We start from the raw sequence: 16,204 nt of genomic DNA, 5'->3' as shown, positions 1-16,204 counted from the left end.
GACTACAGAAATCAATGGGCAATTTTGTCAAAATTTAACAGAATTAAAATGGAATACAATGAAATTCTGGCAGAATAAAGAAATTAGCTGATTTACAAAATTTTTTTATAAAATGACATTAGAAAGGTTCTATGTTTATCCCTATTGAAACGTGTGTACAGCATACCAAAATTTGCTATATTTATACGATTGGAATTTTTGTATCAAATAAGGATGGGAATAAGAAAGAAAAATATAAAGTTACAATTCAGTAAATTTTGAATTACTGATGTAAGATATTCTATAATATAGGTAGAGAGTAGATTTCCTGGCTTTGTTCACCTTAAGTCACAATTTATGTGAAGGCTTGATTCAGTCGTCTTTCTATATTGAAAAGCATACTTTTTAAGATGTGGGTGCAACGCTGAATTGGTTAGAGCACTGGACAATATCAGTGTCTCACCTTCTGTGGGTTCCAGCTCATATTGTCCTTTTTACAGTGACTTACTATAGCCAAAGCCCATCTGATTAGATGTTTAACTGATTTTCAATTTATTATTAATCCCCAAGATAATGTGGTAAAAGTATTGTATTGGAAAACAAGGCTGCGAACTATCATGATGTATCAAAATGATAATATAAGGGAGACAACTCAAAGTATTTGTTTAACCAAACAATTTTATTGCAGTTGGCTCGTGAGAGAGAAGAATCGGAACAGGAGAAGTGGGACATAATCAAACAGGCTCGGGATGCTCAGGAAAGATCAGTTTTACTCCGTACTCAGCTGGAGTCTAAAGAGCAACACATCAAAAAACTAGAGATGGAACTCACTGAGGTACATGTATAGTCTTCAACTTAAAATCTATTGAACTCACACAATTTTAGTCTAAAACAAACACTTTTAAAACTTACTCATGTGTACTCTAAATATGAAAAATACCTAACTCAGGTATAGTTTAAAACAAAGGTATTTTAAAATCACTCAGGTGTAGTAAAAAAATCATGTATCAAATTATTTAAAATAAAAGAAAATTGTTTATATGCAAACTCCTACATAATGTATATACATCAAAATGGTAAGCATTTCTATAGCCTTAAGCTTAGAAATTATTTCAAATAATATTTTATTTCTGGATGCACTATGCTGCCTTTGATGCTGTGCTCATCAAATTGCAACTCACAATATATCAACTCATGATGCATAATGTTGTGTATTGCTATTGTATGAATCAGCTTAATATTTATGACTGCCAACTTTATCTCTTTAAGTTTGAAATAAAAATAATTTCACTTTGAAAATGTTTCGGTAATTATTAATTGCAGTATCCCTTGAAATTTTTCTTTCCTATTCAGATGAAGGATCAGGCCACGAAGACAGGATATACTCTTCATGTCCCATCAACTCCTCCTACGATAAGGAGCACCACGCCTAACAGTGAGGATCTACCTCCTTACGAAACACCACCGCTGTCAGCAAATATCACAAACAATAATGATTCTAGCTTTGATGGTATATATTCAATGAATTTAATGAACGGTAGCTATAGACAACTTGACATAAAACTGATATATGAATGAGGTGTAGAATCATGGGTAAATAGGAGGCTTTGCCAAGCAATGATTCAAGCTGATTTTATACATCAGAATTCATGTCAAGCCAGTGCACTGTTATTGTAATTATACTGCAACAAAAATAAAGATGAAAATTAGCGTTTTAAAGCAACAAAAAGTTTCTCTCAGTCAGTCAGATTCTACATTACTTGTAGATATACAAACAACACATTTTGACAGTTCAAAAGGAATGATTGCAGAATGAATATACAAGATGGAGCTCCCTTGAAATAAAAAAAAAACAAACTGGTCATATGAAATTGTTAATGAGGTTCATTATTGAAGAAATTGTTGTGGCATTACACTATGCAAATTCTTATCGTTAGTTGGTTTTTGCTGCCATGTCTAAAAGAAATACAAATAGAACATAGAAAATGCACAATACTGTCCATATACTACTGATAATTCTTAAAAGATTTTCATATGGAAGTCAGATCTTTTATGGGAAACATGACAGTATTATTTAAGACATATTTATTAACTCTCCCACAAAATCAATGAAAAATTTAGAATCTCCCTCATAGAAATGTAAGATTTGTAGAAAGATTTGGGTAAAATTACTACTGGTATAAACTAAAAAATTGAAATTTCACATACAATATTTGCTTTTATGTAAAAATCTTCCACATGAGACAGTGTTGATTGGGGAGAATCTCCCACTTGAGACAGTGTTGATAGAGGAGACTCTCCCACATGATACAGTGTCAATTGGGGAGAATCTCCCACATGAACAGTTTCAGAGGTAAACAGGTATGTTTAAGGTTAAATCTTATGTACTATACATGTTGGTTGATAATATTCCAGTAGCTTGAATATTGAATAAATCAGGCAGCTGCAAAAAGAACTAGAGCGAAATTTTTAAGTTGCCAAAAAAAAAAAAAAGGAAAATTCATCTTAACTGTTTTAATTTTTAAAAAGAAAACTATTCAAATCTAATGAGGTATGTTTTCCAAAACTATACTAACTAATCATGATGGTAAATTTTCCTGATTTTTTTTTTCAGCCCAATTTAGTACTCCAAAAGAAAATGCTAAAGAGAGAAGCAATTCACTGACGCCACTCATAGACTCTCAAAACAAAAGTACAATCTCACTTCCTGTCAGTGAAACATCATCATCGGAGCATAAAAAGAAAAAACGGATCAGCTTAGGGTCAATTTCTAAAGTGTTCACCAGAAGTCGTGTCCGAAGATCAATAGCTGTCCCTACAGGAGCAGAACTAGATGGTATGTTTTCTGCTTTGAAATGAAAAAGAGATTGATAGAGTTTGAAGGAGTGAATAATCAAACTATTATCCTGAGTGCCAAAGAATGCCTAGATTTAGCTGGTATATTCTGCACACAATTTAAATCTTCAAACATTCTTAGTAGCAGTAATTATATTTTTATTATTCATGATAACCAATTGATTATTCTATTTTATTATGTAGATTTTCTCCATAATAGACATAGTATATAATTTTATAACATTTAAAGGTATTTAGAGTATAAAAACCTTATTGTAATTATGGACTATTCATTCCAATTCAGTTTTGAAGTTATTGTGATTATGGAGACCAATCTTGGTGATTTAATTTGTGGAAATTTCATTCATAATTCAATATTGCAGATATTCCATCTCCTTCACGGATCACACTACTTAATTCTGACAATTATCAGGACAAGCTAAAACTAGTGGAGCAGTCCCGGGGGAGTCACATAACAACATGGAAAGCCAACCAAGTACTTGCATGGTTAGAGATTGTTATCAACATGCCAATATATGGGAAAACATGTGCTGAAAATATTAAAAGTGGCAAGGTATATACATTTACTGTATATTTGTGGTGTAATATTGTTTGTGCTGTTTTTAATTTATTCATATTGTTTTTGCTACTGTCATAAAGTTGATTGGAAAGCAAAAAAGAGGTCATGAAGTTTAAATGAAATTATAATACAGAAATCTCAAAGCTACTTCTCAATCAAGGCTTAAAAAATTAAAGAAATAAAAAGAATTCAAAAACCAAACCTGATTTTATAAAAATGTATCATTCAAAATTATTTATGTAGTAGATGTGCAAGTCAAATATTGTACCACTTTCTAATTTTAGTAGGGACGTTTTCTCAGGTCAGGACAGAGTTGCTCAAAACACTGGTTAGTGTTATCCAGTGGTTAAAATGACTTATCCTCTGGATAACTGTTATCCATTAGTTTATTTTTGTGGCTAAAAAATTATCAAATGGTTAAATACATTTAACCTATGAATAAAATTAGGTATTCTTTATTTGCTCTGATAAGTATTATCGTGGCTCTGTGTCCAATTTATGATATTGGCAGATGACATCAAAAAGGAAGAATTTATTTACGCATTCACCATTTATATAATAATAATGAATTTCAGGACAGGTAAAGATTTTCTAGGGATATATGAATAAGAGTTGACAAACACAGGATTAATTACTTACTAGTATATCATTTTACATTGATGGCTAGAACAAGATCTTCAGTTAGGGCTGTATTACAAGTTGTCATTGCTTTTTTAAGCCTTTTGAATGCTGAGTTTGCATATTTCAGGTGTTGCTTGGTTTGAGTGACTCTGAACTTGGATCTGCCTTAGGTATTTCAAATCCAATGCATCGTAAGAAAATTCGACTGGCGATAGAAGAGCAGAGAAATCCAGCAGATGTGTAAGTTGATTATCAAACCTCATCTGTCAATTCTGAAGTTGGATTTTATGCCTATAACATTTTCTTCCAACTTCTTTCGTTCTCCTATGAGCAATTCGTATGAGCCAGGTTTTTTTCTTCATAATTTTTTTATTAAAAGTCAGGTCTAATTTTTTGCACATACACATGAAACAGGAAGTCAGATATTCCTTATCAGATACTTGCAAAGCAGATAATCTACTCCTCATTTTTTGTATGTTTATGCGGACTATGGTTCTTACATTTGATATCATGCTCTCAGTACTTCTAATTTGTTTGTTTTCATTTGAATAACACTCTGTATTTTTTTTATTTGGACTATTTCAGGAAATTCCAGAAATGTAGTTCATTAGACCATACATGGATTGCTCATCGATGGATTCCTGATTTAGGATTAACTCAATATAAATCGGTGTTTGAAGACAATCTTGTGGATGGACGCATTTTAAACATTTTATCAAAAAAAGAAATGGAAAAACATTTAAATATTCATCGGAAATTTCATCAAGCCAGTATATTACATGCAGTGGAATTGTTAAGGAGATTAAATTATGATAAAGAGGTGAGATGATAATACTTACTCCCATTGGTTTGTCCTTGCTTAACTTACATAAAATACTGACCAATCAAAATGCTTGAAATCAAAGTTATGAGAATAGTTGTATTTGACAAGAGAATGTAACAAATTCCCTCCTTAAAAGATAACAAACAAAAAAACAGAAGTTTTTAAAGTAGTTGAATTCAAGAATGCAACTGAACTACTAGTAGGCAGTCTGTACCCTTTTAAACAAGAACTTTTAATTAAAGCTTTCTTGTGTATAAAACAGACTTAATGCATTTTTTGTTTGTTTATGGAAATCATGGAATAGGTATTTTATCTATAAATGTCCTATATACCAGGTGCTACTTGATCGACGGTCTAAAAGTGAAGAATCTGACAGTGATCCATTGGTCTGGACAAACAGCAGGGTCATTAAATGGGTGCAATCTATTGATCTGGAGGTAGGATAATTGCATTGCATTAAAACATGCAAAAGTAAAAAGAAGTTAACTGAAAGTAGTAAAATTGTAAAAAAAAAAAAAGAAACACTTATAAAATAATTGTGTAAAACTCTGAAACAATTGTGAAAACATTCTCAAATGCGCAAAAATAATCATGTAAAAATTTAACATTCAAATGAAAAAAAAAAACATTTTTTCTAATATTGAAAGCTTATTCTTGCTTCTGTAGCATTGTTCATATGTAATTTTACAACTAAACAAAGAGTATTGTAGAACTTGATTTCACAAATAACGCAAGTGTAGATTTATTGTGTGTCAATTTGTCAATACAGAAAATCAGTATTGTAACATCATTACATGTGACTTGTTACTTCTGACTTTTTTTATATTAACCATTTGCAAAATTAATCACAGGCCTTTAGTACTGTAAACATATTATTTTACTGAATTATAGCAAGTGGAAAATCACAGTAATCAATTTTTATAATTCACTGGTTCTATTTTTCACTCATTTCTGTCCACCTCGAAAATGATAAAATTAGTACACCCAAAAAATTGATATGTTTATGGAATTAGAAATGGTGGCAATATTTCAAAAGGCATATCACTGCCAGAGAGAAATAATTCATTGCTTTACTGAATTACCCTTAGAAATCGGAAATGTTATTCCTTTCTTACTATAGGAGTATGCTGATAATTTAAAAGAGAGTGGAGTACATGGTGCAATGTTAGTTCTAGAGCCTCACTTTAATGCAGACTCCTTAGCAACTGCTCTCGGCATTCCCCCATCAAAATCATACATCAGAATACATCTCAAAACAGAATTAGAAAGTCTAGTCAAACCTGCAAGGTAAGTTACCATGACAACATCATATTCTCTAGTATGCTTTAAATGGATTGATCTGCTTCATGAAAGTGTTTGTCATGTGTGATAGTATTGTATTTTGTTTAAGAATCAGAAATGGTTGTGTGGGAAATGTCTGAGTTTTTTGGAAATATTTAAACAAAATTTCCTCCTGCTTTTCCCCTGTACAGTATTTTAACAATAAAATGCATGCTGTATGTGAGACAGATTTGAAAGGAAAAAAAAACATCCCTTGTTTTCATTGACATTTGAAAATACACGCACTAATTCACTCTATGTACAGTCCTTGAACCGATCAGCGCAACGGTTTGATGGATAGATGACTGTTGACTGATTGATCACTGATGGATTGAAAACCGATAACCGGTGACTGATCTGACCGCAGCTTTGTTATGTAGAATGACAGATGATTTGTTAAAAATAAAACAAATGTAAAATAAAAGTATAAATTGATGTTTAAATTTATTGCATTATGAAAATATGTGAAAAATTTACAAAAAAACCCCACCGGAAACCGTAAAATATATTGACTGCTCTGTGGTCATGTGATGTGATCACCAGTTTAATAGATCAGTTTGAAAGATCAATGACTGATTGGAAACTGATCCGTGATCGATGATCGATTGGAATTTTTGTTGCAGGGATCAGTTCAGGTACTGTAAATGTGAAATGAAATGAAATGTTTCAGAAGAAAAGTACAATATCTAACAGATTAAAACAAGTGTTTTATATACAAAGTAGAAAACATTTGGTGATGACTTAATTTATACAGCATGAGGTACTGATACATATTTCAGTGTAAATAGACCTCATCTGGTCAAATTGGTAGTCCATGCTTCTCTGTCAAGCAAAAGGGATATTACTACAAAGGGTTCATTGGCTCTACATCAAATCAATGGGCCTGAGCAGGGAAAGGGGTACCTGGTTGTAAACTATTGCTTCTGATGGCTGGTAATTTGTTCAATTGATCAGTACAAGGCTCAGCAAGTTTAATTTATCAGTACAAAGTTAGGTTTGTTTGTTTGATCAGTACAAAGCAAAGTATGTTTGATTGATCAATACAAAACTAAGTATGCTTTACCGATCAATTTAAAGCTAGGTATGCTTGATCGATCAATACAAATCTAGATTTGTTTGATTGATCTGTATAAAGATAGGTCTGTTTGATTGGTCAATATAAAGCTAGGTCTGTTCGATTGCTAAGTACAAACTTATGTGTATTTGATTGATCAGTACAAATTTCAGTATGTTTGGTTGATCAGTTCAAAGCGAGATATGTATGATTGGTCAATACAAAGCTAGGTGTGTTTGATTGCTCAATACAAAGTTAGGTATGCTTGATTGATCAATACGAAGCTAGTTATGTTTGATTGATCAGTACAAAGCTAGGTCTGTTTGATTGATCAGTACAAAGCTAGATCTGTTTGATTGATCAGTACAAAGCTATGTTGTACAAAGCTAGGTCTGTTTGATTGATCAGTACAAAGCTAGGTCTGTTTGATTGATCAGTACAAAGCTAGATCTGTTTGATTGATCAGTACAAGCTAGGTCTGTTTAATTGATTGGTACAAAGCTAGGTCTGTTTGACTGATCCTGCAGTGCATGAGATAGATGTTGAGAATTTCATCCAATCAATCGACCAACCAAAGTCATAGGTATTATTTACATTTTATAAATATATATTTGACATTGATTGACAATGCAATGTCTTATCATTCTAAAAATTTGAATTATTGTAGGAAAAAACAGAAAATGAAGGTAGAACATGATGTCTTTGCTTTGTTATGATGTAGTATGCTTCCTTCGAGAGGCTTATTTGATTTGGTTTTTATGTTGCAAGCAATGTTCACTTGTTCTGTGCGATTTCACCCTACCAAAACAAGTTTATGTGTGCATTATGGTAAAACTGAGATTAATTACTGATTACTAATACAGTTTTCTCTCTCATTTTATATTGATCAAATTCAGTTTAAGTGCTTATGTTCAACTATTCTTAAACATCATGCAGTTTGAGATGTAATATAAATTTGTAGGAAATGTGGAAGAAAAATGTAGGAAAAGTGATTTTCTGAAGATAAACTAAATATATACATAAATATATCTTTAAGCTGTTGATTATGAATGTCATGAGTTATCTTCCCCTTTCTGTTTCGAACCTTCCATTGTTTCATAGTCCTTTTTATTTCAAGTTTTGGCCAAAAAAAACTATGTAACTTACCAATCATAGGGAAAGGCAGGGGATATGGGCCAAATGCCAATGGAAGCATTAAAGTTACAGGAGTTTTACTTAGAATGTTAATAAATGGCCCATAATCATCTTGAATGCTTCTAATAAAAGCTGAAAATGGCACATTTAAAAAAAAAATCTTTCCCAACCACTGAGACTCACCCAATGCAATGCAAGTTAATGAATTGTCTCCCCCCTTTTTACAGGTATACAGTAAAACCTTGGCTATGTTGTCAGCCATGACTAGTATCGATAGAAATGTCATTTTAGATCTAGGAAACATTTACACAGTTTATCATTAGTAATAAATCACTGCATGATATTTAGGAGGACATACTTTTTATTTGATCAAATCACTGATTACAAGGTTATGCGTGTGTTGCCACCCCCTATGTCTGTCTACCTGTGTGTAACTAACATTTGACTAACCAATTGTCTTTTACAGGGATAACCTTTCACTAAATAACAGTTCATCATCATTTGGTCGTAACACGACACTAGGTCGGTCATTTAGAGGTTCTAGCTTGGACTCAAGTGGGAACAAAACTCGTCTAAGTTTCAGGGTAAGTTTGTTAGTGTAAAATAAATTACAGCAGGTTGTAGTCTCAGTGTGACTACAGTGTAACCTGCTTTAACTTAATCCTGAATAAACCAGCTACATGTCTAAACCATTCATCTTCTTAAGTACCAGTCCATATAAAATTCAGGATCTGTCAATGATAGAGGTGATTCAGCTAACAATTTTTTTGTGTGTACATATGCCATATTTTGAAGTTACTATTTTCCTTTGTGTATATAGGTCTGTATTTTGGAGAAAACCATATATTCAACTCCCACTTACATCAACCAGATCAAGAACAACTTTTGTAAGGCACCAATTTCATACACAATCTAAATTGCTTGTGTCTCAAAAGATTTCCGGAAAGGTTTTTGAAATGCATGAACCACCTTCTGTGTGACTTTTATTGACTGCTACTTGAAGTCTTTTCAGTTACAACGCAATTTAAACCTGTGTACACCCTTCTTTGTTCAATTATGCAGAGGGGTACCCATCTCTTATTCATTACTCTTCCTTCACTACCCAATGGATATAAATGAAACTTCCTCTTAATCTTTATCATATATTCCCATTGTGCACCTCTTATTTAACATTTTGATAAAATCAAATTGGAGGTCCAATGTTCATGTTAGCAAATGGGGGAGTGGGTGTATCTAGTTAATGAGCATTGCTCACAGTTTTTCTAGTTTCTTCATGGGTTTTGTTTAGACACTTTCTAAAGGTTCTATTTAAATAAAACTGACATGGCCTTTGTCGAGTTCAGTGAAACTTGGAATTTATTTTTTTCTATGACATTATGGGCCTTTTTTTATGGTGCAAAAATTTGCCAGTTGACAGTATCCTGTAAGATAGACAAGATTTTGAGACTACCCATATGAATTTCTTTTTTACCTTACTAAATGAGAGTGTCAAAGACAAAGTTAAATTGTCGGTTTTCACTTCTTTGTACATAGTAGACAACATTGTTTGCATGGTTTCACAGTATATCTTTCGTTCATGTACCACTGCATTTAACAGCTATGTGTCTGTGTCAGATTCCATGATATTTTTTAACTCTTTTTTAAGATGAATAATTGCTATTCTGGCCTGGGTTTCATAAAAAATCTCAAGTTGATATTTTCCTCATATCTCCAATTTCAAGTAATTTGATTGGTTGTAATTTGAATTGGGGAAGGATTTGGGGAAAATCTCATTTTGAGATTTTTTATGAAATGAGGCAGTGATCACACAATTGGTTTATTACCAATTGTTACATTTTGAAAAGGCTGGCCATGATATTCAGTTTCTTAGATTTCACAATTTGTATGATGTTACTCATAATGGAGTTAAAATTTTTACTCATCAACACAGATTAACAAATACCAAGAATGCCTACCAACCCTTGGTTAGCTTGTAAACAAATATTAATAGGTTTATCTATACTAGATGCAAATTAAAAGTTAAAGATCATCCAGTCATTTTAAAACAATAATCGAAAATTTTGTTTCATGAAATAACATTGTATAGATGCTGAAGTGATATGTATGGAATGCATTGAAAAACTATAACTTATTTTGTATTTTCAGGGCTCTCTTGGACGTGCCTTTGGGAAAAAAGTCAAAGGAGATCTCAACAAGCTCACGATAGATGTTGAAACACCAAAACGTAAAATCTCTGCTCCTGTTGACTTTAAACATAATACATTACAGTCTGTGTTTGAACAGGAAGCAACACAACAGCAAAGTTCATCTTCATAGCAACAACAAAAGTTTATCTTCATAGCAACAGCAAAGATCATAGTCATTCAAACGTTTTAATTGTTATTGCATTTTTATATAAAAAAGAAGCTATAGTTAAGCTTCAGACTGATGACAGGTTTTTTAAATATATTTTTACTTAAGAATTGGAGATCTATAAAAAAATTATTACTTTTGTGTCATTTATAGTGTGCCAGTTTTCTTTTTAAAAAGATTTCAAAATTTCTTTGATAATTAAAGTAATGTTCTGTGGTGGAAGAAGTAATCTTTTTAGGAAAACCAACAATAACAGCACTTAGGGGCATATTATAAGTTATTGTCCGTCCATTAACTTTTTTGTAAAAAGGGAAAAGGGAGTTAATTATCTGCAGCTTAACTATTTTTTTTTAAGAATGACTCCCCTGATGTTTGATGTTTTTTTTTATATAATACTATAAAGTATTATCTCTGCCAAAATAAAAAAAAAAAATAGTAGTACTTTCAGGTTCACCATTTTTGTCTATTCTAAAAATGTTAAAATGTCTACCATTTAATAGCAATCATCCTGAACTTTATCTACATAAAGTGAATCATCATGTGTATTTTTTCAGTAAATGAATGTTATCACCAGTCATAATTAAAACTAGATGTTTTGAAAATGTTGTTATGTTATTTGTAGATTTGTGCTATTATACCAAAGATAATTTCAGACATGTAAACAAGGCAGTCATATACTGTCAATTCAAAAACTTATAGCAATGTTACAGTATTGTAAACAATCCAACAGGGTTGTTATTTCAATTATTAAAAATTATTGAAACAGAAGTTTTATCCAATAAACAAACATATTCAATTCCTGAATTACAGTTCAAACTTCAATATGCATGGAAGATGTTATTCTTTTTTAGATGTACCATGTTACCTGCAGTCTCAATGAATGCAAGATGGTAGTTCTACAAATTCTGCTCTTACTGTACTGCCCCTAAAGACGACTGTCTTTAAGTTATAATAAACTAGTACTTATTTATTAATCAACATTATGGGCTATTTTGGCCAGGTTGCTCAGAGTCAAATGGGCTTATAAAATGGTGAATGTCGGTCGGGGAGAAGGGTTGGGGGAGAAAATATTTTTGTAAAAATTTTTCTCAGCAACTTTAAATCACAACCTCTAGATATTTAATACACAGCTTCAGTATGGTGTCCCATATCATGGGATGCAATTTTAGGTCTGTCACACTTCTACTTCCTGTTTATGGCAACAGGCCATTTGCGTCTTTGACCCTACTTTTTGGCAATAAAATTTTAAGTATTACTCCAGCTAAGAATCATGCAAAATGTGATACATGGTTGGAAAGTCTACATATTTTTATTTTTATACTTTGTTTAAAATGCTTTAGTAAAGAAAAATTAACATTTGGTTTTTCATATAACCTGTGCTCATAGGAGATAAAAATTGTATAGAATGCACTGTAGAATTCAAAATTAAGGGAGATAACTCTGTGAATGACACTCAAATACAATAGAATCTGTTGGGTTTTCAATGTTGATTATCTCCTAAGAGCAGACTTTAATGAATAATTACACATTTCATTATATAGACTCATAAAACAACTTGATTACAAGAATAAAAATACGTAGCCTTTTTTGAGGTGTATCATATTTTTCAGATTTTGCATGATTCTTACAAAGACAGCTACTTAAAATTTTATTCTCTTAAATTGATGAGATCTGAAAAAAAGGTAAAATACTGTAGAAAAAATAAAAAACCAACAGTATTTATTACAACAATTTAATCTATGCACATATCAGCATGAAACCATACTATATGTTTCTTCTCAACTGTTTTAGCAGACATATTTCTTTCAAGTGTTTTAATTTCTTCTTAGAAGCCTCTTACATTTGTCAATGTTTACCGTATTATCATTAACAAGACAAGTTTGTTATTATAATTTGCCAGTTACTTTTCACAATATATGATTTTGTTTATGTTGGTCATTGAACATTAAAGTCTTTCAAGAATTATATCTGTTTTGTAAAATAAATATATGTATTTCTAACATGACAATCAAGTTTATTTAAAGGAGTTATGTGATAGTCTTTGAATGAATCAGGCAAATTTCAAATCAAAATTGAAACATGCTTTTTGAAAACCTACTAATCTAACATGATTGTTCCCTTTGCAATCTCTTTATCTTGTATGATCTCAACAACACTGTAGAATTTGATTTTTTTTTATAAACATTGAAAAATTGTGGTCATTAACAGAGTTATCTGCCCTTAAATTGTTCATATCCAGTGCATTTTAATTATAAATAATTTTACCAGAAAATACTTAGTACACATAAGATTTCTGCCACTTTGTTTTTTTTTCTAGCCACATTTGACCCAATGCCTGATTCATACTGAGACTTGCAGTTCTGAAAACCATAGATTTTTAGCAAATTTTATTAAATTATTGAAAATTTTAAAAGTAAATTAATCTTATTTTTAGAACCATGAAAGCTCATTTTATAATTCTTTAAAATACAAGTTGTATTGTGAGTATAGCCTCTTGTGCAATATGTTTTGTGATAATATATAATTATTTGTTTATAGTTGTTTAAAATTTGATGCAACTGCAATATTCTTTATCATTTTAAGATACTAAATATGAATGAAAATTCATTTTTTAGTCGTTTTATTGAATCCTAAGATTAATGTTTCATGACAACTAAAGATTGTTGGATCTCAAGAGAACTGTCTTTTTATTTTCAACCTTGATCTTTTGTAAAAGTATTATAAAGCTGTGATGGAGTCAAAGAACCAGAAAATGGGTATGCTTGGCCTTATCTACTGTATCCCATTTCTACTGAAAAATCAGTAGTGGATTATGAACAGTTTAGCTGAGAAAGTATATGTGTCTAAGAAAACTTTTATGAATATGGGAATTATTTCTCTGAGTTTTTGTATTAAAAAGGAAAAAAATAATTTTAACAAGCAGTTTTAGGCCAAGGACAATGAATGGTCCTATATGTGGTTTGGATTATGGTCAACAGGGTTGTTTATTTTTATACATGACATAATATAGTAAAATATCGGAGGAAGAATCTAGTCATTTTCACTTTTTTTTTATATCAGATCAAGCAGGAGTCTTGTTTGTAAAATTTTGGACTAGAAGGAGCTTACAAAAGTAGGGAGACTTAAACTCGTATGAAATGTTAAAATATGTGAAGTGCAAAGGTGTTTTATTAATGAGCACATTGAGCCCACTTTTTGATGAAAGCCGTCTAAATACACAAGTTATCTCCCCTTTTTACCTTTACATGGATGCATGTAAAAGGATTACAGGGAGAAAAGAATATGCTGTCCTGCTTGTCCCAGTAAAATTATATGTAAAAGTATTTTTACACAAGGTAACAATCAAATGCTCTTATCATAAGTGGTAAAATTTTAAAACATCATATTTAACGACATTATACATACTGTGTTGTATTTACATTTTAAAACTAAGATTTCAATCACATAGTACATTTGTACCAGATTTATTAATATTATTTTTAACCAATTATTTAATGTACTAAATTTTTACCATGTATTTAATTAAATGAGAGTTTTGTGTGGTAGATAGAAAGAAAGAATGGCATCTGTATATAATAATTTTATGTATATTTTGAAGCTTTTAGTTCGTTGCCTAACATTAAATCAAAAACCATTTTGCAGTCATGTTGTTTTTATACATATCTTTTGATAGATTTATGGTGCATTACTGACCGTCTGCAAAAACAAAAACTTCATGCAGCCATGTTGGTTGTATACCTGTGTTCTTAATTTAGAACTATTCAGCCTATTCTTTACACAAGAAAAACTTTTATGCACAAGGATGAATCTCTGAAGAATTTGTCTAATCCAACCATAGAATTATTGAATTTTTTTCCATTACTTCTTATGCATTTAGTATCTGCTTTAGGACATAAAACCATAATCAATCAATTAACCAACCATTGTATGTTTTCTTTGCTTCTTTGTTTGCATCAAATTTTTTTCTTGTGGGGAGGGGAATTACTATTCTTTAATTTGAGGTATGCAATATTTCAGGCAAATATTAAAAAAAGAATGTCTTGTCCTGCATCTTAAGTATTTTTTTTAGGTTAGTGGAAATGGCCAATATGTGTTGGTTCTGCCTGTATTTTGATAGATATGTGGTATACTGATGTATGTCCTTCGTCTATCTGTCGAGGCCAATCAGAACACCACTCCACAAATTCTGGAAAAAAAAGCCAGGTGATTGAAAAGGAAGCTCACTGTCATTGTATTCTTATTGTTTGTTTGATAGCTATTGGAATTCAACACACACACACACACACACACACACACACACACACAAGATTGCAACTCGTATCCATATGTCCCTGCTACAGGTGAAGTCCTTAAATATATTTCTACAAAACTTCCCTTCATTGAAAAATTATAAAAAATGAAAACATTGGTAGAAGTGGTCTAATAATAAGTGGTTGGTTTAGACAAGTTTCACTGTAATAGTAAGTAGAAACTAAAAAAATTGTTCACAAAACTAAGTGGTCTTTTTCCAACGCAGTTGGTATAGTTTTGATTTTTACCCTTTGACCTTAAGGACACTCTTCTATGGAAAAGCAACACCTGATCACAATTCTGTTTCCTGATTGGTCAAATACAGATTACTTAGTTGTATTTTAAAAAACTGTATCAAAAATTGAAGTTTCGTACCATATGTTATTTTCTTGAATGAAATTTATAAATTTATAAGTAAAAAGAACAAAATTTTACTGCATCGGCTATTCATTTTTTGAAGATAGTACTGGTTAATCAACATGATTATGAACATTATAATTCCCATTACACCTGTCAAATTTTAATGGAATTCAGTTAATTCAGCGAAGTTGCCACCACTCTTCCTATAGTGTCAAATGCAGAAAACACTGGTTGAAGATATAGACTTAAAATGTTTCTTACATATTTAAGTCAGTGGAAATTTTAATGGTTTAGGAGTTATGGCTCTTTGCTTTTAATAAATTCATACTGAGTAAGGAATAATGTATTGCTATGGGCAATACTCTTTAGAATACCAACAAATTACTTTCTTTGACATGTATTTCATAATGTACACATTCTCTTCCAAGAAGTTAGTCTAAATAGAGTTATCTTTCTTTGAACATGCAATTACTTTTAAAGCCACTACAAGGTGATCTTTATATGCATTGATGTACATATGCAGTAGCATAATGCAAGTGGTCCATTTTGAAAATCAGAAAATTTCATGGAACAGAGTAAGTTCAAAATCTGAACAACCAAATGATGCAGGATGAGGAACTGACCAACCTATGGATCCCAGATCTATTGTCCCGTTTCGTTTGTCGAGCAAAAATCAAAAAGGCTTAAACATAAACTGAAAAAATAAATGTGATGCTTGTTGAACTTACTGATAAGAAACAAATGAACAGACAGATCAAAACTTGACATTCTGTGAGCACTCACAAAAATACCCTGCTTCAAAATCATAATAAACAACTCAACTGAATTATCTCCCTTTATAAGCATTAAAAATTCA

The 16,204-nt window shown here is 31.3% G+C and overlaps 1 protein-coding gene across 16 annotated transcripts in view; it reads left to right on the top strand.

Moving 5' to 3' along the window:
- Positions 1 to 14,339, top strand: part of LOC148601738 (kazrin-like) — a 62,192-nt gene extending 47,853 nt beyond the window's left edge. For 11 of the 16 annotated variants that reach the window (XM_088556666.1, XM_088556664.1, XM_088556663.1 and 8 more), the window contains 10 exons: positions 668 to 814; positions 1,333 to 1,489; positions 2,594 to 2,815; positions 3,198 to 3,388; positions 4,143 to 4,255; positions 4,601 to 4,835; positions 5,174 to 5,275; positions 5,959 to 6,125; positions 8,813 to 8,930; positions 10,492 to 14,339. In XM_088556666.1, the coding sequence (XP_088412792.1) occupies positions 668 to 814; positions 1,333 to 1,489; positions 2,594 to 2,815; positions 3,198 to 3,388; positions 4,143 to 4,255; positions 4,601 to 4,835; positions 5,174 to 5,275; positions 5,959 to 6,125; positions 8,813 to 8,930; positions 10,492 to 10,662 (1,623 nt within the window). In that variant the 3' untranslated portion in view covers positions 10,663 to 14,339. Of the gene's footprint in view, positions 1 to 667; positions 815 to 1,332; positions 1,490 to 2,593; positions 2,816 to 3,197; positions 3,389 to 4,142; positions 4,256 to 4,600; positions 4,836 to 5,173; positions 5,276 to 5,958; positions 6,126 to 7,879; positions 7,899 to 8,812; positions 8,931 to 10,491 lie in introns of those variants that run through there. The other 5 variants (XM_088556671.1, XM_088556670.1, XM_088556678.1 and 2 more) reach the window with 3 other exon arrangements.
- The last annotated feature ends 1,865 nt before the right edge of the window (positions 14,340 to 16,204 follow it).

Source organism: Perna viridis, chromosome 12 (genome assembly GCF_037379345.1).
Source record: "Perna viridis isolate PV_CMFRI_1.1 ecotype Kerala chromosome 12, ASM3737934v1, whole genome shotgun sequence".
In the NCBI taxonomy this organism is placed as follows: Eukaryota; Metazoa; Mollusca; class Bivalvia; order Mytilida; family Mytilidae; genus Perna; species Perna viridis.
The sequence above is the reverse complement of the archived record's forward strand: the minus strand, read 5'-3'. Positions and strand labels throughout refer to the sequence as shown.